Source organism: Eubalaena glacialis, chromosome X (assembly GCF_028564815.1).
Source record: "Eubalaena glacialis isolate mEubGla1 chromosome X, mEubGla1.1.hap2.+ XY, whole genome shotgun sequence".
In the NCBI taxonomy this organism is placed as follows: Eukaryota; Metazoa; Chordata; class Mammalia; order Artiodactyla; family Balaenidae; genus Eubalaena; species Eubalaena glacialis.
The window spans coordinates 21,593,873-21,620,925 of NC_083736.1; the positions used below are offsets into that span (position 1 = coordinate 21,593,873).

General features: G+C 39.2%; 1 protein-coding gene across 3 annotated transcripts in view; it reads left to right on the forward strand.

Moving 5' to 3' along the window:
- POLA1 (DNA polymerase alpha 1, catalytic subunit) overlaps window positions 1–27,053 on the forward strand; it is a 299,723-nt gene that overhangs the window by 19,387 nt on the left and 253,283 nt on the right. For 2 of the 3 annotated variants that reach the window (XM_061178523.1, XM_061178525.1), the window contains 12 exons: window positions 58–236; window positions 5,956–6,068; window positions 6,782–6,898; window positions 8,310–8,384; window positions 10,331–10,405; window positions 10,990–11,128; window positions 11,852–12,006; window positions 15,467–15,551; window positions 19,987–20,048; window positions 21,523–21,612; window positions 23,543–23,659; window positions 24,887–25,062. In XM_061178523.1, the coding sequence (XP_061034506.1) occupies window positions 58–236; window positions 5,956–6,068; window positions 6,782–6,898; window positions 8,310–8,384; window positions 10,331–10,405; window positions 10,990–11,128; window positions 11,852–12,006; window positions 15,467–15,551; window positions 19,987–20,048; window positions 21,523–21,612; window positions 23,543–23,659; window positions 24,887–25,062 (1,383 nt within the window). The remainder of the gene's footprint in view (window positions 1–57; window positions 237–5,955; window positions 6,069–6,781; window positions 6,899–8,309; window positions 8,385–10,330; window positions 10,406–10,989; window positions 11,129–11,851; window positions 12,007–15,466; window positions 15,552–19,986; window positions 20,049–21,522; window positions 21,613–23,542; window positions 23,660–24,886; window positions 25,063–27,053) is intronic. The other variant, XM_061178524.1, reaches the window with a different exon arrangement.

Sequence of the window (27,053 nt, forward strand, 5' to 3'; positions counted from 1 at the left end):
AGTGCTACAATTATCCCGTCGGATTTTGAAAGGTTTTTGAAAATGTGATTTTTGCAGAGCAAGTTTTCTCCCAGATGTCTCTTGTTGGGACATTGATCAGGAAGATGACAGCAGTTTCTCAGCCCTGGAAGTTCAAGTGGATTCCAGTCACCTTCCACTGGTGAAAGGGGCAGATGAGGAACAAGTATTTCAGTTTTATTGGCTGGATGCTTATGAAGATCCGTACAGCCAACCAGGTAATCATACAGTTACATACAGTAACTGGATGTCTTTAATATGGAATAGCGCCTTTCCCTGAAGTGTTTTAGTGATTGTAATTGGAACAGGCTCTGCCCTCATGTACGTACATAGTAAGAGAGCAACACTCATTCACTGTAAAGTGCGTGAGCCACCCGGATGGAGAGGAGTTGTGGTGTGAATAGTCCTTACAGACGCTTATCCCGAAAACCAGTGTGTGCTTGTATTATAGTTCACCGTCAATGTATCTGAACGTATTGGAATGCACTTTACTTAAAGTGGAATCAGTCTTTAATTTGTTCCTTCAGCAATTTGAACACCTGCCCTGTGCCAGGCACTAAGATGGGGTGAACAAGCTGGGCAAATTCCCTGTCCTAATGGAGCTTATGTTCTAGTAGGGTGGGAGAGATAGGCAGTAAATAAGGTAAGTTAATGAACGGTGTAAAGGCAGTTAGTTGGGGGATGGCCAGGGCAGGCCTGTCTGAGGAAATGGCCCTTGGGCTGAGATTTGAGGCACATTCAGAGCCGAGGAGAGAGTATTTCAGCCTGAGGAACCCGTAAGTGCAGAGGCCTGGGGAGAGAAAGGAGGAGGCCTGCGTGGCTGAAAAGTCGGAGAGAAGGCAAAGGCCGGATAATAAAGGACCTCAAAAGCCGTATTAAGGAGTTGAGGTCTTACTGTAAGAGCAGTGGAGGATTTTCAGTGCGGGGTGCAGGGGTGAGGGGGTCGAGTGGACCCATGGTTGGGTTTACATTTTAACAGGAACCCTCTGGTTTATGCGGAGAAGAGGCTGTGTGTGTGTGTGTGTGTGTGTGTGTGTGCGCGCGCGCGCGCGTGTGTGTGTGTGTGCGCGCGCGCGCGCCCAGGGCTGGAGTCAGGGAGTGTGGAAGCCCTGGAGATCAGTCCGTCCACGGCAGATGTGCTAGTTACTTGCACTAGTGGCGGCTGTGGAGAAGGAGAGGAGCGAATGCCTGTAACATGTACTTTGACATGAACTCGTTGGCGGATGGATGGATGGATGTGGGGGGTTAACGGAAAGGAGGGATCCAGGCTAATTCCCAGGTCCTCCTCTGAATGAGCTGATACTACGAATTCTGACTCACAAAGAGCCAGGAGGCTCTCTAGTTTCCTTCTGTGCTCCTTTGAGCACTTCTTCACTATGGGGCTGGGCAGGATAGGGCATGTCAGATTCATAAAAAATACAGTATACACCCTTAAACAGTTGCCTTTATTCAGAGCCGTTTCTGGATCTAAGGGTAGATACAAACTGAATTTTTCAAAGTGATTTCCTGGAGTGTGAGTATTAACCATCAGAGCGGGGCAGCGGCATTAATATGCTCCGCTTATCAAAGAGTTGAAACTCCTGTGGAGCCGCTTGAGTAGCAAACTGCCATGTGTTCATTGCTGAGGTAAAGATGTAAGCAGTCTTAGAAATGGTATCTCATCTACCTGAGCTAGGGCAAGATGATCTGGTTAGACCCTCTCACCTCTTTGCCTGCTTTGTAACTCGCTGGTGCAAGGTGGGCCGGCAAGTGTGATTTCATGAGGCTTTGCAAATTAAACTCAGGGCGGCCCCATGGTACAGCTTCAGGGGACACCATTTTCATGTGTGTGTCGTGTGACCTCCCAGCACAGCAGCATGGCTGGTGCTCACTGGAGTTGGGTGACGTGGTGGGCCTGCCCATCCTGGTGCCACTCCCTGTGCTTTGCTGTGTCTGCTCCAGGCTGGCTTTTATTCCCTGACTTGATTAATGGTCCCATCAAAACCAGAAACCTGGGAGCCAGCCTTGAGTCCCCCTTTTCCTCACTTCCCTCACCAAGTCTTACTAGTTTTCTCCTTCTAAACTAGACAAGCTGTCTTCTCTCTCTCCTCGCAACTCCCACCCTTGAGCCCTTCCTGCTACTGAACCCAGCCTCCTAATTGATCCCTCAGCTGTCATCCTCCACACTGCAGCCTGAGTGATTGCTCAGGACGTCATTTCCTCGTTAGAGAAAATCCGCAGTGGCTGCTGCCTGCGACTTACAGTCCAAGTTCCTCAGCAGGGCTTCTGTTGCCTGCTGTGTAGGACTTTTGTGTCCTAGAAATAGTTCGCTGTATGTACCTACTGCTCTTTATACCATATCCTTTTACTCACTGTATTTGTCTGCCTAGAATGCCCTCACCTGGCTCAGCCCCAGTGTGGTCTCCCAAAATTTCCTAATCCTCCAAACTGGCCTAAGAGCCTTCTGTGACCCGCATCGAACCCTTACCCATTGCAGCATTTGTCGTATTATTTTGAAAAGATCTGCTTCTGTGTTGTCTTTTCCCCCAAAGCCTTTAAACTCCTGGAGGGCTGGGACCTTTTATTTCCAGCATCTAGGATGATGCCAGTTACATAGTAGATGTTCAATAAATGTTCATTGAAATAAACTGCACAGCGACAGTCCTGTAGATGCACATGAAAGGTTTCAGAGAATCAGCATTGCATTTGCTGCTATTACCAAGTCTGCCTCTTGAAGCCTTGTAGCAGTGTGGAGTAAGAATGGCTAACACAAAAGTGGATGGTCTTCCTCCCATAAATCCACATATAAAGCATCAGATTGCTGGTGTCAGTTGCCAAAAATTAGAACCTTAGGAAACAACAACCCTCTCTCCTGTGTGAAAATGAGTTTATTACTTCTATCTATTGCTTACTGGTTGATACTCTTAGTAAAAAACAGCATCATTTTGCAGGGCAGGGGTCTAGAGCTGCACTGTCTACTATGGTAGCCACTGGCCACATGCAACTCTTTAAGTTTAAATTAATTAAAATGAAATAAAATTTAAAGTTCAGCTTCTCAGCCACTAGTCACATTTCAAGTGCTCAGTACCCACATGTGGATAGCTACCCTATCCATGGATAGCACAGATAGGGAAGAATTCTGTCATCACAGAAATTTCTGTTGGCTAGTGTTGATCTATAGTAATGGATGTTGTAGGTTAAGATTGAAGCATATTGAAGCACAGCTATATTTGCAAAGCAACCGATTTATGGTATATATTGTTGTTGAATTCTGGTACTGACCATAGTCATGGATGGGCCTTTTCAACCACTATTGGGAAATATTTTGCAGTTGAAAGAGGTACCAGTCTGTTACTGGCCTGTCTTCTAATTGCTAAGGTAAAAGGGAGTTTCTAGTGCTGGAAAAGGCCTCAGAGACCATCATCTCTAGTTACTCACTTAAAGCAGAGGAAGCTGAGGCTCCAAAAGATAAAGTGGTCAACTCCTCAGAGGCAGAGTTCAGGGCTTCTCACTCACAATCCACTCTGCTGTTCCGTGGTACTTCTGAAGTTGTGTCCTCTGTGATTGATGCCAACGGGTTAAATAAGATGGCTTAAAAAAAAAAAAAAAAAGTCCTGTAATCTCAGAGGGTTGAACAGTTTCATCATGATAGCAGGTAATGATCACTGAGCCTTGGTGAAATCAGTGTTGCTAATAAAAACGAAGTACTCCTAAAGACCCTGTTATTGTTTCTCACTTTCTTACAGATTCTAAGTAAGTCAGTTGTTGCTGAATGCTCCATAATTATGAAAAGAATCTTACTCTTTGCATATGGGAAGATATCCTGTCTTCATTATGACTTTTTCAAGGTTGAATAATCCTGACTGCACCTGGTTTCAGCTAGTAACTTTAAGGGGAATGTAATCTTTGTTTACCATGATCTTTTTGTGGCAAATGAGGCATAAACAGTGTCAAATGTGTTACATGAAACGCGATATTAGTTTGACTGTAAAATGAGCTATTTGAATATTTGAATCCAATATTAGGGTCTTTATTTTTCTTTGCATGGAATTTTGGTTTTTCATCTCTAACTGTTGTGAGGATGACTTAATTTTCTGAGCTACTGTGACTTTTTTCTTTTTTAATCATCCCCACAGTCCTCCCTTCCCTCTCCCCTATCTCCCCCCCCACCCCCGCCTCTTTTACCCCAGCTGAAAATTACACAACTCTTGTAAGAATTTTAATCATCTGCAGAAATGAAAATTCTTAGATGGTCTTATTTCTACTAGAACGAGTGACAAAAGGAAGCACTGATGAGCTATCTTGTGAAACTGGAGTAATTGGCCTTGTGAACAGTAGCCTTTGCCTGTGCCAGAATTTTCTTAGTGCCTCAGGCAAGTGGCCCTATAGAGCGGCTATGTTCATTACTGCTGTCTAATTATTCATGGAGCCTGGGATTTTGCGCAGTGACCATCTCTTAGGTTGACTATCAAATCTATGGAGTCCTTTTTTTTTGGCCACGTGGGATTTTAGTTCCTGGATCAGGAATTGAACCCAGGCCCTCAGCAGTGAGAGCATGAAGTCCTAACCACTGGACTGCCAGGGAATTCCCTCGAGTCCTTTCTTTTTTTAAAAATAATTAATTAATTAATTAATTTTTGGCTGAGTTGGGTCTTTGTTGCTGCGCGCGGGCTTTCTCTAGTTGCAGTGAATGGGGGTTACTCTTCGTTGTGGTGCGTGGGCTTCTCATTGCGGTGGCTTCTCTTGTTGCAGAGCACAGGCTCTAGGCGCACAGGCTTTAGTAGTTGTGGCATACGGACTTCAGTAGTTGTGGCTCGCGGGCTCTAGAGCGCAGGCTCGGTAATTGTAGCGCACAGGCTTACTTGCTTCGCGGCATGTGGGATCTTCCCGGACCAGGGCTCGAACCCATGTCGCCTGCATTGGCAGGCGGATTCTTTTTTTTTTTTTTTTGGGCAGGCGGATTCTTAACCACTGCGCCACCAGGGAAGCCCTGGAGTCCTTTCTTGATGGCCATGTTTCATGAACAATGGCTTGATGTCCAGAAAGGCTTGGTTTACTTTGTGGTCTACGTTACTTAGGGATCTCAAAAGGATTTGGTTACTAGACCCCATTTGTTAAACTGAAATAGGAGAGGGAGGAACATTACAAACGCTACCCAGCCAGATGTCTTCAGTAGTCTGTGAGGTGGAAAGGGTGAAATAGAAGATAATAGTTTAGCCCTATTAGGAGATATTTACTATTATATGGAATAAGATATGAGATGAATTATGTTTTTCCAAAACACAATAATACAGAATACTGATATACCATACATAGTTATCCTTACACATGAATGTTAATTTTTGTTGGTAAGTACAAGCTAAAAAGGAATTTAGTATTATATTTTCAGAGTTCTCATAAGAGGTTTAAATACGAGATTTGTTGGAGAATAAGTTGCTTTTTTTATTTCTCTTAGTCTGGGTAATCCTGGTTCTAGGGAAAATGTCTTTTTTTTCCTCCTACACTGATCTAGGATGTCTCCCTAGTTTTCGAGGTCTGTCTACATTGAGCCGGGATGTCTCTCTAATTCCCCAGCGGTTTCTACACTGACCTAGTGTGTCTCAGTAGTTATCCGGGTGTTTCTACTCAGGCCTGGGATGTCTCCCTGATAACTGAGGTTTGTCTCCATTTACCTGGGATGTCTCCCTAATTCTAGGGGAAAATGCTTCCACCAAGTTAGAGAATCATTCTGTTCCCTGTCCTCCCAGTGGTCACAGGTTTTACTGATGTGATATTGTCATGGCATAGGTACTGAGTAAAGGAACTAGTTTTTGGGATTGGGCAGCAGATACATTTGCTGTAAGAAATGACTTACCAAAGCATAAATGTGTGGACACATTCAGTGAGCTTTTACATCGTCCCTTTAATGTGATATAATTGAAATGTTTATTTTCTCGTGGTTTTTCCTTATTCTTGTAGGTGTGGTATTTCTGTTTGGCAAAGTTTGGATCGAATTCGCCCAAACCCATGTGAGCTGTTGTGTCATGGTGAAAAACATTGAGCGAACGCTCTACTTCCTTCCCCGTGAAACGGTAAACCTTAGTAGACAGCTTCTAATTCCAAGTGTATTCTGTCTTCTGCCACCAACCCTGTCCTTCGACAGGGCTGTGGATTATCTACAACCTTTCTTATCGCCTGCCTCGTGACCACTGATTGTCAGCAGCTCCATTAGACATTGGGAGAAGTGGAGTGAAACACTATCTGTTTTTCAACTTGTTAGAAAGAGCGTAAAAGTGCCTGAGTTTCAGTACATAATGCTGTCTTTCCCTCCCACTCCCCATTTCCATAATTATTGGGGTTGGGAGTTTATGACTCTAAAATATGACATGGCGCTTGGCCCAGTTTTCATGGTTTTGTTATTTCCTCCACAGCCATTTAACAAGGTCAATTCCATTTGCTCCTTCTTTTTATTGGGACTTAACATCCACACTCCCCTCTCAACCCCAGCTGCTCCCCATCTCAGTTGAACTGTGAAGCGTCTTGGTCAAGATTTACAACACTATTCTCCCATTTTGTAGGATTGATCATCTTTATCTCTGGCTTGCTTTTATGATGCCATTGGGAGGACTTGGGTGTTGGATTTAGTACATTTTTGGGTCCATTTGTATCTTTGAACTCACCTTATTCTATTAAATGTTTAAATGCGTGAAGATGAAAGTTGATTTAGGCTTGGCTTTCTGGTGGTTGAAAAGATCTTATGTACAGATATTTTTTCTTCTCCCCTCCCCTCTCCATGGGAAAGCAGAAAATTGATCTAAATACAGGGAAAGAAAGTGGAACTCCAGTTACAATGAAGGATGTTTATGATGAATTTGATGAGAAAATAGCAGCAAAATATAAGATTATGAAATTCAAGTCCAAGGTTTGTATTTGATGATAATTTTTTTTTTTTTTTTTAAAACATCTTTATTGAAGTATAATTGCTTTACAATGGTGTGCTAGCTTCTGCTTTACAACAAAGTGAATCAGTTACACATATACATATGTTGCCATATCTCTTCCCTCTTGCATCTCCCTCCCTCCCACCCTCCCTATCCCACCCCTCTAGGTGGTCACAAAGCAGATGATAATTTTTTCAGGTCTTTATATTGGTTGTTTGTTAATTTCCTGATTTAGCAAATAGTTATTGCATATCTTCTTTTTGCAAAATGCCTTCTGTGTGGCTATAATTCATTGAATGGAAATTTCATAGATAGCAATGTAAAACCAATATGTTAGATTTATAAAAATATTTATTCTTTCTCTTTAAACTGTGTATAATGTTCATTAATTTGAATAAAAAGATAACATTAGCAAAGTAATTGCTTCCCGTACTTGAAGCATAGCTTGTGTTCTTACTCTGAGATGGAGAAGAAACTGTTCTGATCTTGTTTACATTGGTTATTGCCAAGTTGTCTTGGTCAGAAAGTTAAATCTTTAAAAGTCATGGTCTATGATGCAATTTCTGATAGAACAAAGTTCTTCTATTCATGTGATACATATTGATCAGTTGTCTTCATTTTAGTGAGATATTGATGCCTTTGGCCATAGTTGTGGGGCTGTAAGTCCCTCAGCACACTGGCTATATTAACAGTGATTGCAATAAAGGGAGGATTGAGTTGCTGAAGATGAGGCTAACCGTCTGAACTATTTGAGCTTTTTGACTTGTGGCTGATGGATCAGGTCTCTAAAATTCTAGAAGCAATGTGGTGCAATGGTGAAGAGCATAGGTGCTCAGGCTAGACTGCTTGTGCTTTAAGTCCTAGCCCTACCACTTCCTGTTCTGTGACCTTGAACAAGTGCTGAGTGACTTCTCTGGGCCTGTTTCTTCACCTGAGAAATGGGGCCTTATTTCAAGAGCTGTTGGAAGGGTTAAGTCAATTAATTGGGATTAGTGATTACAACAATCCTTGGTACATAGCAAGCACTCAGTACATGTGAGCTATGATTATAATGTTTATTATTAATTTTTCTAGCAAGATGGAGTTGCTTAGTATCAAAGAGTAGCAAATAATTTAGTGCATTGACATTGTAAACATTTTTAATGTTTTATCACCTCTCTTGAATGCAAATACTTCTAAGTTCTCTAGTGTCCAAAAGAAGTCTTTTTAACATTTTGTCACTGGCTATTTTAGTCCCAGTTGAGAGGGGGAAAAGGTGCTTTTTTGGCTTTATTTACCTTTCTGTTCCATAATGATTAAATACAGAGACGTGCGTTGTGTATGTAATTCTTGTCAATTTAATTTGTGAAAAGTCTTTTTATCTTAATGATTGTTAAATACCAACTTATCCAGGCAGTGGAAAAGAGCTATGCTTTTGAGATACCTGATGTTCCAGAGAAATCTGAGTACTTGGAAGTTAGATACTCGGTAAGTCAAACAAAGAAAATGAATGGATTTTGCTTGAAAATGGCATTTTCCTATTTTTGAAATTTCAACTGGCTTTCAATTAGGAGTATTGGCAGGGCTCTTCAAGCTTACAGTTCATTGAAGTGAACTTATAGTCATGAATAATTAAAATGAATAAAATGAATTTAAATATGTAGACTATAGGTTATGCTGCCTTTCTCTGCTTTCAAGTATGCATCTTTACATAAATAAGTTGAAATTGCACAACTGTTTGTCAAGTGGAATGAATGCCACAAGATGGAGTTGAACATCATTAGTCTGTTGAAGTGTCCCTCTGAGCAGTGGAAAGGTGAGACAAGAGCATCAGTAGCGTCACTGTAGTGCTGCTCTTGCTCCCGTGACAGACAAGGTCACTGCTGCGGGATGTTAATTAACTGGACCTTTACCTCTCTTTACCTCTCCGTTCTAGTGTTTTGATCTCATGATGTTGGAAAAGGGAAACTTAAGAAATATCTCTGACAGTGGTGATGAAAAGTACCATGGAAGCATTTTTTTTTGTAATTGTCAAAACTTTTATTTAGAAATGAATTTGAAATAACATTTCTTGCATGCCATGTGTAAATTATTAATAAAGTTGTGATGAAATACATTGCTTATGACTTGATAATTTTAGCTGTGGATTTCTAATCTGAGGAATGTATGTAGCATTCAACTGATGCACTAGTAATTATTCCTGGTCTTAAATTGCTCTATAAGCAGCAACTGTTTCAAGCATCAACAGGAAGATGATAACCAGTATCATTATTTTTTGCTCAGATAACGTAAGAAAATTACTGAATTTATTATCGGTTTGTTTGGGCTGTATTCATCAGAGCACACATGGCAATATATATAGAACTTGAGAACACGAATATTTCTTACGAAAAGAAAAATAAAACACTGTCTCCCATAAAAAATTTTCTCCATGGAAGCATTTTGAATGAGTCCTACTCCCTTGCTTTTATTTATTTATTTTTTTGATCTGTGACTTTGTTTTTAATTCTCAAGCCTTATGTTCGGATAATTTACAAATTTGTGCTAATGATAAAGCTCCTCTACCTTAACCCTTCTGAGTTGGCAAAAGCACCATTACCCATCACACATCTACAGTAGTTCTACAGTTGTGTTTCTGAATACCTGTTTAAAAGACAATCCTGAATTATAACTTAGTCTGACTTTGTAGAGAATTCACAAGCAAGTTTCCTAACATATCTTGTCACAGTGAATTTTAAAAGCATCTGATCTTAAAGATCATCTATAAAATGTGAGAAGTACTAAATATTCTTTATTTGATGCTGTACATAAACCACACTAAAATTCCTTTCATTAAGTAAAACGCAATATTTTAGATGGAGAATTTTAATTAAATTGGCGTAGTTAAGACCAAAAAGATAAAGTGGACGTTGTCAGTATATCTTCAGCCCTTGCCTTAACAGGCAAACGAACACAACGTGAAACACAGGTGAATCTTGCTTGTCTATGAGACAGTTAAGGGAGCTTCTCAATATTTAAATATATTAATATAACCAGTTACAGAAATCTAAATATAAAACCAATCTCCTATAGGGTTTGAGAAGGCATTCACCCTATCGCTGACAAGTTTAACATTCCTTATTCAAGTTTAATCATCTCTTTAGAAGGGGAAAACAGTGATAGTACTTTCTGAACCAGAATTACTATCAAAATTCAAAAAGCTGACCATATTCATTTAGCCACAAGCCAATCTTATTTAAATCAGGACAGAAATATTACCTCAGCCATTCATGATCTGAATTCTAGTGTATGAGATCAATTTAAATATGGTACACATAAAAAGTCATGAGACATTTGTTTCATAATAAATAAGGCAGTGGCCAACGATTACGCATTAGTAGCTTTTTTGAGATAAGCTATCAAGTCTGCCCTTTCTCCCTTCTTCTTAATGCCAGCGAAGAACATTTTTGTTCCAGGGATGTACTTCTTGGGATTCTCCAAATACTCCCATCAGCGTCTCCTCTCCCCAGGTGATGCCTTTGTTCTTGTTGGCATCTGTGTAAGAGAATCTGAAAGTCTGAGCTGTCTTTCACCCAAACAGGCCATGGAGATTTGGCCCAGTCTTGTGCTTGCCTCCCTTTTCCACAGTATGGCACTGGGCACACTTCTGAACAAAAATCTTCTTGCCCTTCTCAACATCACCCATTTTTAAATCGTTATTTCTCCGTGCACGACTAAGAGATTCCCGCTCGCAAGCCGAACGTCCGGCTCTCTCGCTTTCATTCTTCTAAAGGAGTTGTACTTATTTGGCTATTCTTTATCAGTAAGGCATGTACAGCTCTGAACAGAAATCCTCTTTTGCGGGAGCTTCTTGGCCCATTTTTCTTCTAATGGGTGTCATCAAGATGCATTATTTTGTCATTGTGAGTTGTTTTTGTTTCCTACTGTGAATTGTTATGGATTTCATTTGTGGCAAATTACATTTCATATATGTCAAAGGGGTTTCTTCTGGTGGTTCATAGAGAGACTTTTTATTTCAAATATAGACTTTGGAAAATGTGAAGTAATAGTTTTAACCAAAAAAAGATTTTTTTTTCGTCTTTGCCTTTTTCAGGCTGAAATGCCCCAGCTTCCTCAGGATTTGAAAGGAGAAACTTTTTCTCATGTATTTGGGACCAACACATCCAGCTTGGAACTGTTCTTGATGAACAGAAAGATCAAAGGACCTTGTTGGCTCGAAGTAAAAAATCCACGTAAGGGAAAATTTACTTTCAGAATGCTAAGTAAATTGCTGTTAGATGCGGTTTCTAGAAGTTAAAGAATTGGACTCAATTTCAGTGCGACCACTTCCTTTTTAATGTTTGTTTCTTTAAGGTTTTCCTTGAGTGAGTATAGGAAGTATGTTTGAAATCACTCTTTCACCGTGGTGCTTAGCATTTTAGTGGGAGGGAGGCTTTAGTTAGCCTACTCGGGCATTTGGGTGCATCCTTCATTGTGTTGCTGTCAGCGTGGACTTCCGACCTGGCTGATGTGGCTCAGCTGTTCTACATAGTGAACTGCTGACTTCTGAAGGAGCAAAACATCACTGCCCGGTGTGGATAATGCATGTATGGTCTCTTACCTGATGTTTTTCAATACTTGCATTTGTGATACTCTGTTTTGTCTTCATGAATCTCTTAAAACTGTTTTTCTTTGAGTGCTGTGGCTTTTGCAAACCTATTTTGGGTCTTGGATTTTTTGGAAAGTCAGATGAAAGCTGTGGACTTTTTTCCCAGGAAAATGAACATATGTTTACACACACGAAGATTTGCATACAATCCAATAATGTGGCTTATTTTTAGTTAGATGTTATAATAAGACATTCTTAGTAGAAGGTAGGATTGAAGACCATCTCGGTTAATCACAGATGTCTTAATTATAGTAACTTTTCTTTTTCAGCAAATAGCTATTGATCTGTTGTTTCTTTTCTTTTTCAGAGCTCTTGAATCAGCCAATCAGTTGGTGTAAAGTTGAGGCAATGGCCTTGAAACCGGGCTTGGTGAACGTAATTAAGGATGTTGGCCCTCCTCCACTTGTGGTCATGTCTTTGAGCATGAAGACAATGCAGAATGCAAAGACACATGAAAATGAGGTAAAGAAATAGGACAGATTTTGTACCTATGCCAGAGGTGTGATACTTCTTGCACTTGTACAGCTTTTCTGTAAGGGAAGGTTGTTCGTTTTGGAAGGGAAAGAATACTAATTCACTACCAAACTCCATTTTGAAGAATGAATTGAATTTGTCTGGTGTTGGAGGTTTTTTTTTTAAAAGACTTAAATTGCTGGACTTTTTGTTTTTAAAATTTTTTTATTTTGGAGAACTTCAAATGGACATAGAATAATATAATGAACTCCTATATACCCATCACTCATATTCACCATTTAGCAAGATTTTGTCACACTTGTTTATCGCCCCCCTTCTTTTTTTTTCCTCCTGAAGTATTTTAAAGCTAATCTCAGACATTGTGTCATTTTACCCCTGTATACTTTGGTATGCATCTCTCAAAACATGCACACTTTCTTATAGAATACCATTATCACCCCTATTAACATTAACAGTGATTCCTTGATACCAGCTAAAATACCTAGTCCATAGTCACATGACTCTTTCTCAGAAATGTCTTTTTTAACAGTTGATTTATTTGAGTCAGGATTTATACAAGATCCACAGACGGTGTTTAATTTTTGTTTCTTGAATCTCTTTTAAATGTGAGCAGCTCCCTCCCACCCCCTCCAGCTTTTTCAGTGACATTGACTTATTGAGGAATCACTGTTGGTGGTCTCGAAGAATGACCCATTTTCTGTATTTGTTTGCTTCCTTGTATCATTGGATTTCTTCCTGTATACCAGGGGTTGGCAAACTGTGGCCTGTGGGCAAATCTAGCCCATCACCTGTTTCTGTAAATAAAGTTCACTGGAAGACAGCATGTCTGTTTGTTCACATATTATCTACAGCTGCTTTTGTACCACGGCAGCAAAGTTAGTAGTCATGACAGAGACTCTGTGACCTGAAAGGCTAAAATATTTACTTTTTGGCCCTTTACAGAAAAAAGTATCCACCCCTGCTCCTTAGCACTGCCGAATTGATTACGTTCAGGTTTAACTTTTTTTTGCCAAAATACTGTGTAGGTGGTACAGTGTATTTCATATTGGGTCGTATCAGTAGGCACGTAATGTCTGGTTAAACCACTATTAGTGGGGCTATGATTGATTAGTAGGTTCAAGTTTTTTAACCTTGGCACTACTGATGTTTGGGCCGAATGAACTTGTTGTGGGAGCTGTCCTGTGCATTGTGGGATGTTTAACAGTATCCCTGGCCTCCACCCAATGCCAAATATCACCCCTATCGCCTAGTTCTGACAACCAGAAATGCCTGCAGACATCTCCAAATGTCCCCTGGGGACTGCGGGCAAAATTGTTCCCGGTTGAGAACCACTGACCTAATTTTTGCCTAAATTAGATATTTCATTAGGAGTTGTAAAATGGTCTTCTAATTCCGTCATCCTTTCCATGTTTAAAGTTAAGCATGTGAAATATTAGAATGATTATTAGTTAAATTTTTCTATAAAATTAACTCTTCCTCATTAACCAGTACTATTTGGTTATGCTGCAGTACTTCATATAGGAAAGAAGAGATAAATGTGTACTTCTTTCTCTTTCGCTGCCAGTTTTCTGAGTAGGAAGTTGGGGACCTACATTATGTGCACTGTTGACATAGATTTGTTTATTTTTCTTGTTACTTATTTTTGCTTCCTCTTTTATGGACTATCATTATAAACTCATGGGCTTTATATATACTTAGTATATTTCAATCTATTGCAATCATTAATTATTCTTGTTATTTTTGCTGCTTAAATTGTCTCTCTTTGGTCGATGGGAGCTTCTTTGTGTTTGCTTCTAAATCCTTTGACATTGATGGGGATCTTTTTTAACAGCCTTTTGGCAATTTTTTTTTTTTGTATGTGATTTGGTCTTTTAATAATAGTTGATATAGTAGATATTTAATAGTTAAGTGTTTGGGGAAAATTTAATGAGTTAAAAAAAATCCTTCCAGCACCCAGAGTGAGGTTTCTAAATACCATTTCCCCAGAAAGGAAATAGGGTTTTGTGAAGAAATAGCTGATTTGGGGCAGGAAATGTCCAGGATAAGCCTGGAACTTCTTGTTATACTAGAAAGCAAGGACGATATTAAAATCTACTGAAGATATGTCAGAAGGACTCAAGAGTAAACTTGAAGAGTTTCCTACACCAAAGATGGGACAATTTGAGCATGTATAAGTATAACTGCAACAGATTGAAACATACGACTTCATAATGATACTGTAAACACAGCACCGCATTGCTCACCTGTGAAGAAAGCTAGGGAACTAACTCATTATTTTGAAAACTGGTAAATAAAGAGATTGAATCAAGCATTTATCTTGACTTTTTTGAACATATATTGTGTCTCAGGTAACCAAATAATCGATGAGGGGAGGTTTGTCTTCATAGAAGGTTTCCAGCTAATAAATAAATAAAATAAAGGAAAAATTGAATGTGACCACTTTGCAATCTCTAATGAGATAATGGGTCTAGGCAGTGATTTTCAGAGGCTGCTAGTATCACTAGAGTAGAGATAACCAGACCCGATGTGATAACAAGTGATCAGTAGCACCTCCAAAGAATTCTTGCCAAAAAGTCTGATTTTTATCAAGCCTTCAGATCTACATATGAATATACAGGCAGTACAGAAACATAGGAACATGTTAAATGACATTATTGGGATACAAGCAGCAGAGTCTATACTGGGGGGGCACTCTACGGGGCAAAACCACCCAGTTTCTTCAACAAATAAATTGCAAGAAATAATAGATGGGGAGGAGTTGTACTTAGTTTAACATATGAACCAGTTGCAAAGTATGGACTTATTTGGTAAATAAAATTGAGATAGTTGGGAAAACATGAGAATTTGAATCCTGCCTGGATATTTAATGATTTTAAGGAAACACTGTTAACTGTATTAGCTGAGATGATTGTACTGCATTTTAAAAACTTTTCATCTTTTAAAGTAATGGCTCTCAATTTGGTGAGATTTTAACCCTCAAGGGGTTTTTGGCCATGTCTGGAGACATTTTTGGTGTCACAACTTGGAGACTGGGGAGTGGGGAGCGGTGCTGTTGGCAGCCAGGGACGCTGCTAAACGTCCCACAATGCACAGGGCAGCCCCACAACAAAGAATTATTCGGCCTAAAATGTCCATAGCGCCGAGGTTGAGAAACCTTGGTTAGGGATACCTGCTGACATATTTCTGGATAAAGTGATAGGTATGCGTTTTGCTTCAAAATAATGTGGGGTAGGGCTGTTGATGAGTTGATGATTGAAGCTGGGTGATCGGTGTATGAGAGCTGATTTTATTATTCTATTTTTTATTTGTTTAAATACTTCCGTGATAAAAAGTTAACGTATTCTTACGGATTAAAATCTGTGTCTTTTTCTATTCTCGCTGGTTGTGGTGAGAATGCAGACTGCGTAGTAGGTATCTGATAAGTGATTTTCTTCTCCTTTCTTGGCAGATTATTGCTGTGGCAGCGTTGGTGCATCACAGCTTCGCACTAGATAAAGCACCCCCACGGCCTCCCTTTCACTCACACTTCTGTGGTATGTATTTTTTTAGCTGGTTTATTAATGGCTTAATTTTTATTTTTCTTGTTTTTTCTCCAGCTGTTGGATCAGTAACTTAAAAAAAAATGTTTTTAAGATACTTAGTGCATGTTGTTAAAGAAGGTTTTTTTAATTGAAGTATAGTTGATTTATAATACTGTGTTAGTTTCAGGTGTACAGCAAAGTATTCGGTTATATATAATATATATCTATTCTTTTCAGATTCTTTTCCACTATAGGTTATTACAGGATATTGACTCTAGTTCCCTGTGCTCTACAGTAGGTCCTTGTTGCTAATCTGTTTCATGTATAGTAGTTTGTATCTGTTAATCCCATCCTCCTAATTTATCATACCCCCCACCACCGCCCATCCCCTTTAGTAACCATAAATTTGTTTTCTATATCTGTGAGTCTGTTTCTGTTTTGTATATAGACTCATTTGTGTTATTTTGTAGATTCCACATATAAGTGGTAGCATATAATATTTGTCTTTCTCTGACTTATTTCACTTTGTATGATATTCTCTAGGTCCATTCATGTTGCTGCAAATGGCACTATTTCATTCCTTTTTATGGCTGAGTAACATTCCATTTGTGTGTGTGTGTGTATACACACACACACCACATCTTCTTAAACCAGTTGTCTATCAGTGGGCCCTTGGGTTGTTTCTATGTCTTGGCTATCGTAAACGGTGCTGCTATGAACATTGGGATATGTGTATCTTTTCGAATTAGAGTTTTCGTCTTTTCTGGGTATATACCCAGGAGTGGGATTGCTGTGTCATATGGTAGTTCTATTTTTAGATTTTTAAGGAACCTCCATACTCTTCTCCATAGTGGCTGTACCAGTTTACATTCCCACCAACAGTGTAGGAGAGTTCCCTTTTCTCCACACCCTCTCCAGCATTTATTGTTTGTAGATTTTTTGATGACGGCCATTCTGACCGGTGTGAGGTGATACCTCATTGTAGTTTTTATTTGCATTTCTCTAATGATTAGTGATGTTGAGCATCCTTTCATGTTTTTGTTGGCAATCTGTATATCTTCTTTGGAGAAATGTCTATTTAGGTCTTCTGCCCATTTTTGGATTAGGTTGTTTGTTTTTTTGATATTGACCTGCATGAGCTGCTTGTAAATTTTGGAGATTAAACCTTTGCCAGTTGCTTCATTTGCAAATATTTTCTCCCATTCTGAGGGTTGTCTTTTGGTCTTGTTTATGGTTTCCTTTGCTGTGCAAAAGCTTTTAGGTTTGAGTAGGTCCCATTTGTTTATTTTTGTTTTTATTTGCTAAAGAAGTTTTTTTTGGTCGGTTGTAGACCCTAAGTTTTATTGGACTGGTTGCTCCTATTCAGCTGTTTAATTTTTTTCTAGGAGCAGAAGTCGGGAGGCAGTTTGATATCTTTTTCTCTGTTCCAGTGGTTACTCTATTGTGGTAGAGTAGTTTTTTTCTGGGTCAAAATTATGCTGTAACTATTTTCTTTTCGTGATGTCACCCTAAAAGCCTGTTATAGAAGCCTGGCCAAAGTCTTCTGTGTGATGAGGCAAGATGCCAAGGAATAAATAAATGTTTACCTATTTGGGAGGAGTTATGGTAATATCATGTTGGAGTTGGGTTGTGCTATGCATACAATTCCGTGGGTGAAACTATTCCACAGAATTCTGCATGCCATGAGGCAGTCTCCACCGTGGATTCTGACGTATTGCATGTTGAGAACTTGACCAGTTAAATAATCATTTTTTTGTAAAAAATAAAATAAGGGCACAACACTGTTGATGTGTTATGCTTGCAGGGTTCTTTTCCAGCCCAGAACCAGAGATTAACTGGGGCAGCATCTCCTGTCAGGTTTCTTGGATACTAGGAGAGTGGGACAAGGGAAGCAAGCAGAGAAGGGAGGGTGGGTGATGTGTTATTTTTGTGAAGTTTTACCCTTTAAGTTGGGTTGAATACACAGAACAAAGTGATGTTGAGAATAGTTTGGAAAATATGTGGAAGAGAGAGTCATTAGCTCATTTCAACATTTACCTCCTCTGAGTATGTCACTGTATGAACAGCTGCTGTGAATGACAAGGAGTTGAGAGTGTAGTGGGGGAAGCTTTGGTCATCTTTACTATCCTAACTTTGAGAAGTTTGGACTGAGTTCCTCCATTGTATGCTGGTTGAGGTTTTGGTGGTGGTGGTGATTTCCTTTGGGAAATACTTAAATATCTTCCATTCTGACTTAGATGGATAGCAAATGTTTCATCAAAGCAACTTTAACAATTGTAGGAACTTAGGGTTCTGTACTTGGGTATTCTTCTTTTTTTTAGATTTAATCTTCTAAACGTTTAAAAAATTGAGGTATAATTGACATGTAACATTGTATGACTTTCAGGTATACAACATAATGATGCCATATTTGTATATGTAGCAAAATGATCACCACAATAAGTCTAGTTAACATCCATCACCATAGTTACAAACTTTTCTTTTCTTGTGATGAGAAGTTTTAAGATTTTCTCTCTTAGCAACTTTCAAATATGCAGTACAGGGTTATTAACTGTAGTCACCATGCTGTACATTACATACCCAAGGCTTATTTGTTTTATAACTAGAAGTTTGTACCTTTTTACCCCCTTCACCCATTTCGTGCACCGCCCCCGCAATCACCGTCTGTTGTCTGTATCTGTGAGCTCATTTTTTTCATTTTCTTTTCTGTTTTTTTTATTCCACATGTAAGTGAGATCATACTGTATTTGTCTTTCTCTGCCTTATTTCTCTTAGCATAATGCCCTCTAGATCCATCTTTGTTATCGCAAATGGCGAGTTACTGTTTTCGAGTTACTGTTTTCATTAAGTTTTTGAGGAAATTCCATGACTGTTCCATGACTGTACCAGTTTACATTCTCACCAACTGTGCTCAAGGTTTCCCTTTTCTCTCCATCCTCTCCAACCAACACTTTTTATCTCTTCTCTTTTTGATAATAACCATTCTAGCAGGTGTGGGTAATATCTCATTGTGGTTTTGCATTTCTCTGATGATTTGTGATGTTCAGTACCCTTTCCTGTACCTGGTGGCCTTCTGTATGTCTTTAGAAAAATGTCTAGTCAGCTCCTCTGCCCATTTTTTAATCAGGTTGTTTGTTTTTATTGTATGAATTAAAAAATATATATATGTTGGATATTAATGCTTTATCAGATATATGATTTGCAAATATTTTCTCCCATTCAGTAGGTTGCCTTTTCATTTTGTTGATGGTTTCCTTTGCTGTGCAGAACTTTATACTTTGGTGTAGTCCCACTTGTTTATTTTTGCTTTTGATGCCTTTGGTTTTGGCGTCAAATCCAAAAAGTCATTGCCAAGACTGATGTCAAGGAGCTTACTGCCTATGTCTTCTTCTAGGAGTTGTTTTTCTTTTTTTTCTTTTTTTTGGGGGGCGGGGGGCGTGCCATACGGCATGCAGGATCTTAGTTCCTGACCAGGGATTGGACCCGTGCCCCCTGCATTGAGAGCACGGAGTCTTAACCACTGGACCACCGGGAAGTCCCTCTTCTAGGAGTTTTATGGTTTCTAATCTTATGTTCAGGTTTGTTTTTTTTTTTAATAAATTTATTTTTATTTATTTATTTATCGTTGGCTGTGTTGGGTCTTCGTTGCTGCGTGCGGGCTTTCTCTAGTTGCGGCGAGCGGGGGCTACTCTTCGTTGCGGTGCACGCACTTCTCATTGCGGTGGCTTCTCTTGTTGCGGAGCACGGGCTCTAGGCGTGCGGGCTTCAGTAGTTGTGGCACGTGGGCTCAGTAGTTGTGGCTCACGGACTCTAGAGCACAGGCTCAGTAGTTGTGGCACGTGGGCTTAGTTGCTCTGCGGCATGTGGGATCTTCCTGGACCAGGGCTCGAACCCGTGTCCCCTGCATTGGCAGGCATATTCTTAACCACTGCGCCACCAGTATGTTCAAGTTTTTAATCCATTTTGAGTTAGTTTTTTGTGTATGGTGTAAGATAATGGTCCAGTTTTATTCTTCTGCGTGTGGTTGTCCAGTTTTCCCAACATCATTTTTTGTAGAGACTCTCCTTTCTCCACTGTATATTCTTGGTTCCTTTGTCATAAATTAATCGACCATGTTATGTATGGGTTTGTTTCTGGGCTCTCTGTATGTCTATTTTTATGCCAACATCATACCGTTTTGATTACTGTAGCTTTGTAATATAGTTTGAAATCAGGGAGTGTGATGCCTCCTGCTTTGTTCTTCTTTTTCAAGATTGCCCTGGCTCTTCAGGGTCTTTTGTGGTTCCATATGAATTTTAGGATATGTAGTTTGTTTTGGCAACTATTTAGAGATCAAGGGGAATTTATTTATATTTAAGATGGTTTCCATTCAGGAACTTGCAGTGTATGTGTACTTGAAATTGGACTAAGATGGGTGTTGGAATCTTTATTTTTTTCCTTTTTACAGTTGTGTCTAAACCAAAGGATTGTATTTTTCCATATGATTTTAAAGAAGGCATTAAGGAAAAGGTAAAGAACTCACTGTTTATTCCTTTTAAATATGAAATATGTATTTGTTTAAAAAGAGAAAAGGAAAATGCTGTGGATTAGTAGAAATACGCTATTTTATATGTTAATTTATTAGATCTATTCTTGTTAGATTGGACTGTGGCATTAACCCATGAAAAATGTATTAGAAGTTTAAAACTAGAAACGTTATTTAACAATGTTTAAATGTTTCACCACCTGGAAATAATGGGATTCGACACTTTATTAATAGATGGGTGGTCTCAAACCCTCCTTCAGATAACTTAATTGGAAGCTTTTCCAAAATTGCATGATCACATGATTACTGTTTTGGGAAAGTATTGGGTAAAGCCCACCCCACCCCCACCCCGCTAACTTGAAGGAAGTCAAGAGAAGTTGAGAATGCTGTGGATATTAAAGGTGACATATATTGGGAAGGTTGATGAGGGCTGGCTATAATTGATCAGTGATCTCTAAACTCCCAGTATACTCCATGAAGAAGTTTTCACGAGTCCTTAATAAAAAGGGGGGCGGGGAGTAGTATAATGTGAGTTTTTCATAAAAGTAAACGTATTCAATATGAAGAATTTTATTTTTGGAGAGTATGTTTTTTCTTTTATGAAATGCCTGGGTTGGTAAATGTGTAGGTTTAAAAAATTTTTTTTAATGTCTTCACTTGCCAAAATTAAAAGTTAGCAACCTTATCAGGTTCCACTTACTTTAAGTTGGTTTGAGAAGTCCAGTAGTCTGGGGGTACTATTGGATCAGGCTATTATTTGTGAAGTGCCCTGAATTAGTAAGTAAAATGACCTTGGAAAATTCCATTAGAGTCAAACTGATATTTTTTAAACCTGAGCTAGTGGTAGAAAACATAGCCATCAACTTCATTTTAAGAGTCTTAATAAGAGTGGATCTTTTGAATACCTGACTTATATTGAGTAATCCAAGTGGACGCCTTTTGTGTGTAGATAGGTTAGGTTTTATTTAAGATACTTAACTTAATTCTTACATGTATGTTTGTTTTTAGTCTAGTTTCTTATTTATGGGTTTTTACAACACTATTTGGGATTAGTTTATACAGTCCTTGGGACCTCTTTATGTGTTAAATACATAAACAACGAAGTCTACCAGGGATTATATAGGAAAGTAAGTAATGTTTTTGATAGGTACTCTGATTCAGATGCTATAAAATGTGTCCAGATACACAAGCGTGTCCCTATGGAGGGACATTTCTGCACTCGATAGTGCTCAGCGCTTAAAATTTTGCTTCATTCACATGCTTATTACTTGAATGAGCTCCTCAGAGATTTTGTGCAACTATTACTGTGAAATCTAGAATCAGGAATTTCATTGCTGCATTTAATTTTGAAATGGATGGTTTCTTTTAACCCTAAGAAATCTTATCCTGCTTGAACAAGGAGCCAAGGTGTAGTAGTTGAGAGTAAAGATAAGTGACTGGTATGTTTTTATCTAACAGAATGTGAAGGTTGAGGTTGCTGCAACAGAGAGAACACTGCTAGGTTTTTTCCTTGCAAAAATTCACAAAATTGATCCTGATATCATTGTGGTGAGTAGATGTTTGACCATGTTGTGGGGAAGATCTTCATTCCATAGTTCTTTTCAGTGTGACTTGATTGGTACTTTTTGAGCAGTGGAGAATCTTTTCAGAGTGAAGTAACCCTGTGGACTGGTGGGAATTGCTATACTTTCTCCTAACAGAAAGGAGAAAAAACCCCAACCTACTACAAGATACTTTTTTTTCCCCTCTAATAGAAAAGCAACTCATGAATTACTGTTGAAGTTTAGGATACTCCTGTTATTTACAGTTAGAGAGCAGCCCAGAAGTAAGTCAACTCATGTCAACTGTTAATAGCTCTAAAACTTTGGCTTAGTGGCCCAGCAGTATAATGTCACAGGAGTGAATTCCCTTGGTTTGGTGCGTATCCCCAAAGCGTAAGTATTTTAATTTTATGAGCTCAGTGGATCTCTGACATATTCCTTTGGGAGCTCGTGGCTAGGAGTCTTTTTTTCTCTTGATGACTGAATATGCTCCTACTAAATAGTAAGAGGTAATAATTCATTGAGTTGTCTTTGCCACAGTTCCGAAGAGTCCTAAAACAACATTTTGCTTTGTGTTTCCTCTAGCCTTCCTTAGTTTGTAAACTCCTATCAAGGAGTTCTTCCTTTTGTCTTTTTTTCTGGGTTAACGGACCAATCAAATTATTTTGTGCTTTTGGGTTTTTTGGAGGGAAGTAGCATATAAATACCTATATTTTAAGTGTAATATCGGTAATTTGGTTACATTGAAGCCTTGTGAAAAATGTTTGCCATATATTTCTGTGTTCGTTTTTGCTCTTGGACACCTCTCTGGAAGATGGTGTAGCCAAAGTACTGAGAGCCTGTAGGTTGTTACCAGTGTCTCTGCACCCACTTCCCTTACGGTATTTCAGGAGCCATCTTGAAAGTGCTGGGAAGATTCTATCCACAGTGCCCTCCTGTGGTGCTCTGGCTCAGCACCAGGCCCTCACCCAATCTCCACTAGTAGTCTCTCTCTTGGACCCCAAGGAGATATCTTGGAGTCTAGGGTAGCTGGCCTGCTCTAGGGTGTAAGAGCCAAGACTTTGTGAGAAATCCAAACGGAAATAAGAGAGAATCCTGACATTGGTTTGAGTCCCTAATCCCAGGCATGATAATTTGGAAATGAGACTTCCTCATGTCCTTTGGGTCTCTTAGTTTAATAGACAAACTTGCCATAAATATATAGTGGTATATATTTTTAATTAAAATTAGTGACAAGTAAATCTGTTTATTAATTTAAAACTTCATCTAGTTTAACTTACTAGAATAAACATAATTTACATGATGGGAATTATCATTACAGACATGGAAAATTTGGTAATATTTTTGAGATTTTTTTACTCGGGATAGTTTTGTTTCCATGTTTTTAGCAAATTTCTTATTTGAAGTATGGAGTGATAGTATATGTTTATTTAGTTGTACATTGATTAAGAGTCTAAATCAGTAGTGTTTGAACTCAATTCTTTAGGAAGAAACTAGATGCACTTCCTCCGTTTTCTAAGAAGTCTATGTAAACTGTCACGCAACATAGCTGGGTTCTTGGTTTTTTAAGGAAGTAAGATGAAATTGTTTGAATACAGCTTTTACTGATCACCTAAAAAGTATGGGACATTAAAATTTGCATGAGACTGTGAAGCATGAGTTGCAAATTAAAAGACATCATATGAACTTTGCATCAATTAGGATAAAATAAAGTTTATTCCAGCAATCTGCTTAGCAGCCTTGTTAATGTCAAGGCTAATGAATGCTGCTGATGAATAAATTCCTGAAGAAGAAGGGACCCCAATCGGAGGTAAGCTCATGATGCCTTCAATTAGAGACCAGAAAAAGAAAGGGCAAAGAAATTCTATGCATATGAAGATAAATCCTCTAATTTGCGTTTCTTATAATGTTATTGGCTGCCTTCTTTTTCTGACTAGGGTCATAATATTTATGGGTTTGAACTGGAAGTGCTACTGCAGAGAATTAATGTGTGCAAAGTTCCTTACTGGTCCAAGATAGGTCGGCTGAAGCGATCCAACATGCCAAAGCTTGGGGTAATAATAATTTTCAAAATCTTAACTTCTCTGTTTGGCTTCTTTATGTGAAGTAGCTACCAGGGGGTACCCTGTGCTTCTTTGACTAGGAATCTGTTGCCTTATGATAGGACATTTTAACTTTGGCACTAAACACCTTTTCCTTTCAATTCAGCACTTTATTGGTAAAAACCACTGGTAGTTTTAAAAATCAGCTCTTAGAATCTAGAGACAGCACATGTTTGTTAGCTCCACTTGGGCATCCCTAAGAGCAGAGTTGCGGGTTCTCGTTAAGGAAGGAGATGGGAAGGAGGAACGGGGGTTGGGGGAGGGGGAGCAGACACAGAGTATGTAAGAAGGCAACGGGCAGCATGCCTTCTGTGTTCATTCTCTCTCACAGCAGCTCCAGGTTTATTGCACATTCTCACAGGGGTGGCAGAACTTGTTCAAGATCTTAGAGCTAGTAAAGGGAAGAACTAAAATTTTGAACCCAGGCCCCGTCTGACTCTTGTAAAGCTTGTCACTTCTCATTCTACCTGCTTGCTTCACCGAAGGGAGGTTGAGGTGGTTTTGGATGAAGCACCTTCATTTCCTAAACCTGACAGTGCTCAGCGCTTGAAATCTTATTTTAGTTAAAGCCTATCAGTAAAATGGCATGCTGCCTCATCAGAGAACTTAGGACTCTGTACCTTTATAATGCTCTCCAGAGGATTCTGCTGCTACAGTTTGGAGTTGGGGGCCAATGCTCTTGCTTCTTTTCCTATTCATATCTTTATGGCGATAGAGTTGTTATTAACACTTCATCCAAACACTTGCTTTGCTAACTCCTTACCCCCTTCAGGGTTCTTTATATGGCATCTTCTCAGTGAGGTCTATGCGATCACTGTACTTAAGATGTAGTCCCCCCAAATTCCTTGTTCCCCTCACCCTGTTCTATTTTCTCTTTTCCATGTACTTAATGATCTCCTAAAACTATATAATTTCTTTTTTTTTATTGTATATTTCAGTTGAGATCAGGAATCTTTTCTGTTTTGCTCACCGCTATATCCCTATATTCTGAGTGCCTGGAACAGTGTCAGATATGTAGTCAGTGTTCAAAAATATTTGATTGATGACTGAATGAATGCATGAATGGAAGAATGAGAGTTTCATCATTATAATTTTGGGGCTAGCCTCAAAGCAAGTTAGAATGAAATGTTCTCGGTGTCTGTTCTTCCATGGGATTTGCTTTTTGTCCTCCCCTTGTAGGGCAGGAGTGGATTTGGTGAAAGAAATGCTACCTGTGGCCGAATGATCTGTGATGTGGAAATTTCAGCAAAGGAATTGATTCGTTGTAAAAGCTACCATTTGTCTGAACTTGTTCAACAGATTCTGAAAACTGAAAGGGTTGTAATCCCAATGGAAAATGTACGAAATATGTACAGGTATGATCCTGCATGCTTCAGAATTTGTCTGTCTTGAAATTAACAACAGCAAGACACCAGAATCATCCTTAGGCTGGAGGGACAGGAGCCTGTGGTGTTATGAAGGGGAAAATTGTCTCTCTTCATGTCAGCATCACCATCTCCATTACTTGAGTAATTTGAATTATTTTGCTTTTTGAATTATTCTAATTTTATCATAATATCTCCCTCATTTAACGCCATCTTGATGCTTCCTGAGAGCAGTTTGGAAATTGATGTGATATTTAGGTTTCTGCCCTTAATTCATTAATTCAGAAATTAATGCAAATATTTTGGAAATATAAAATCTGAGAAGTCATTCAATTATTTGGAGATATTGCTGATTATTTCTTTTTTCCAGCCTTGTTGAGGTCAAATTGACAAATAAAAATTGTATTTTATTTAAGGTACAACTTGATGTTTGATATACATTGTGAAATAATCCTCACAATCAAGCTAATTAACCTATTCATCACCTCACACGATCACTATTTTTTTCTTTTCTTTTCTTTTTTTTGTTTTTTTATTTGTGGTGAGGACACTTTAGATTTACCCCTCTTAGGAGATTTCAAGTATACGATACAGTATTGTTAACTGTAGCCACGTTGCTGTACATTAGATTTCCAGAACTTACTCATTTTGCGTAAGAGAAACTTTGTGCTTGATTATTTCTTAAAATTTCTCCTACCCCTCTGGCCACTTCTCGTTCTTTTCTGCCTGTTCCTCCCAAGTCCTCAGACTGCTTCTCTTTCTGACTGCGCTCCCTCCCTGGGTGATCTCGTTGAGTCGCAGGAATTTCAATACCACATGGGTGCCGATGCCTCCCGCCAGCATATCCTCAGCTTAGACCTCTCTTCCCTGAATTCCAGACTCATGTCTCCACCTGCCTGTTCTACTTAATGTCTGACATGAACCTCCAACTCAGCTTGTTCCAAAACTGAGCTCCTGACCTTCTCCTCTAGGTTCCTCTTATTTTTCCAGTATCGCTGGAAACCTCCAAAGTCATCCTCAGCCCAGAACCTCTGAGGCGTCTATGATTCCTCTCTCTGACATCTTATGTTCCATGCATCGGGAAATCCTGTCAGCTCCATCTTCAAAATATGTCTCTATCTGACCACTTCTTTTCCCCTCTATTGGACCCACCCTGGTCCAAGCCACCAACCTCTTTCTTCTGGGTCACTGGGTCTTTCTTGTATTAGCCTCCTCACTGGTCTCCTTGCTTTTGCCCTTGACTCCTTGCTGTCTGTTCTCAACCCAGGAACCAGAGTCACCGTGCTAAAGTTAGATATGGCACTCTGCTTACAATCTCCTAATGACTTTCTGTTTCATGCAGAGTAAAAACCAAAGTACTTATTTCGATTTACAAGGTCCTATACAATGGGTCTCTCTGCCGTTAGCTCTGTCCTTATCCTCTACTTTTCTCCATCATTCTCTCTGTTGCAGCCATTGGTCTCCTTCTTGGTACTAGAACTGCCAGATTTATGCTCAGCTCAGGGCCTTTGAATGTGCTGTTTTGTCTGCCTGGAATGTTCTTCTCTCAGAGATAACCCATCCACAAGGATTGCTGTCTCACCTCCTGCAGGTTTTTATTCTCAGTGAACTCTTTCTCAGTTCCCTAACTAAAATTTGTCTCTGCTCCTGACATTTAATATTCCCTTTGCTTCTTAGTTTTTCTTCTTAACGCTTAGTGTTGTATAACATATCACATATTAAATTTTTAATTTATATTCTGTCTCCCCCATGAGGACAGGAATTTTTGTCTGTTTTGGTCACAGCCAGCATCTAGAACAATGCCTGGCACGGAGTGGGTATGTAATACGTATTTAATGGATGGATGAATGAAAGAATTTAGGGAGTTTTCAGATTGTATCTTTGTGGGATTTTTTGTGTGTTTTAGAGAAGGGCATTGATTGGGACCAATGGTATGAATGAATTCCTCATTTCATACTGACCTTATTTTAAATTGTTTCCAA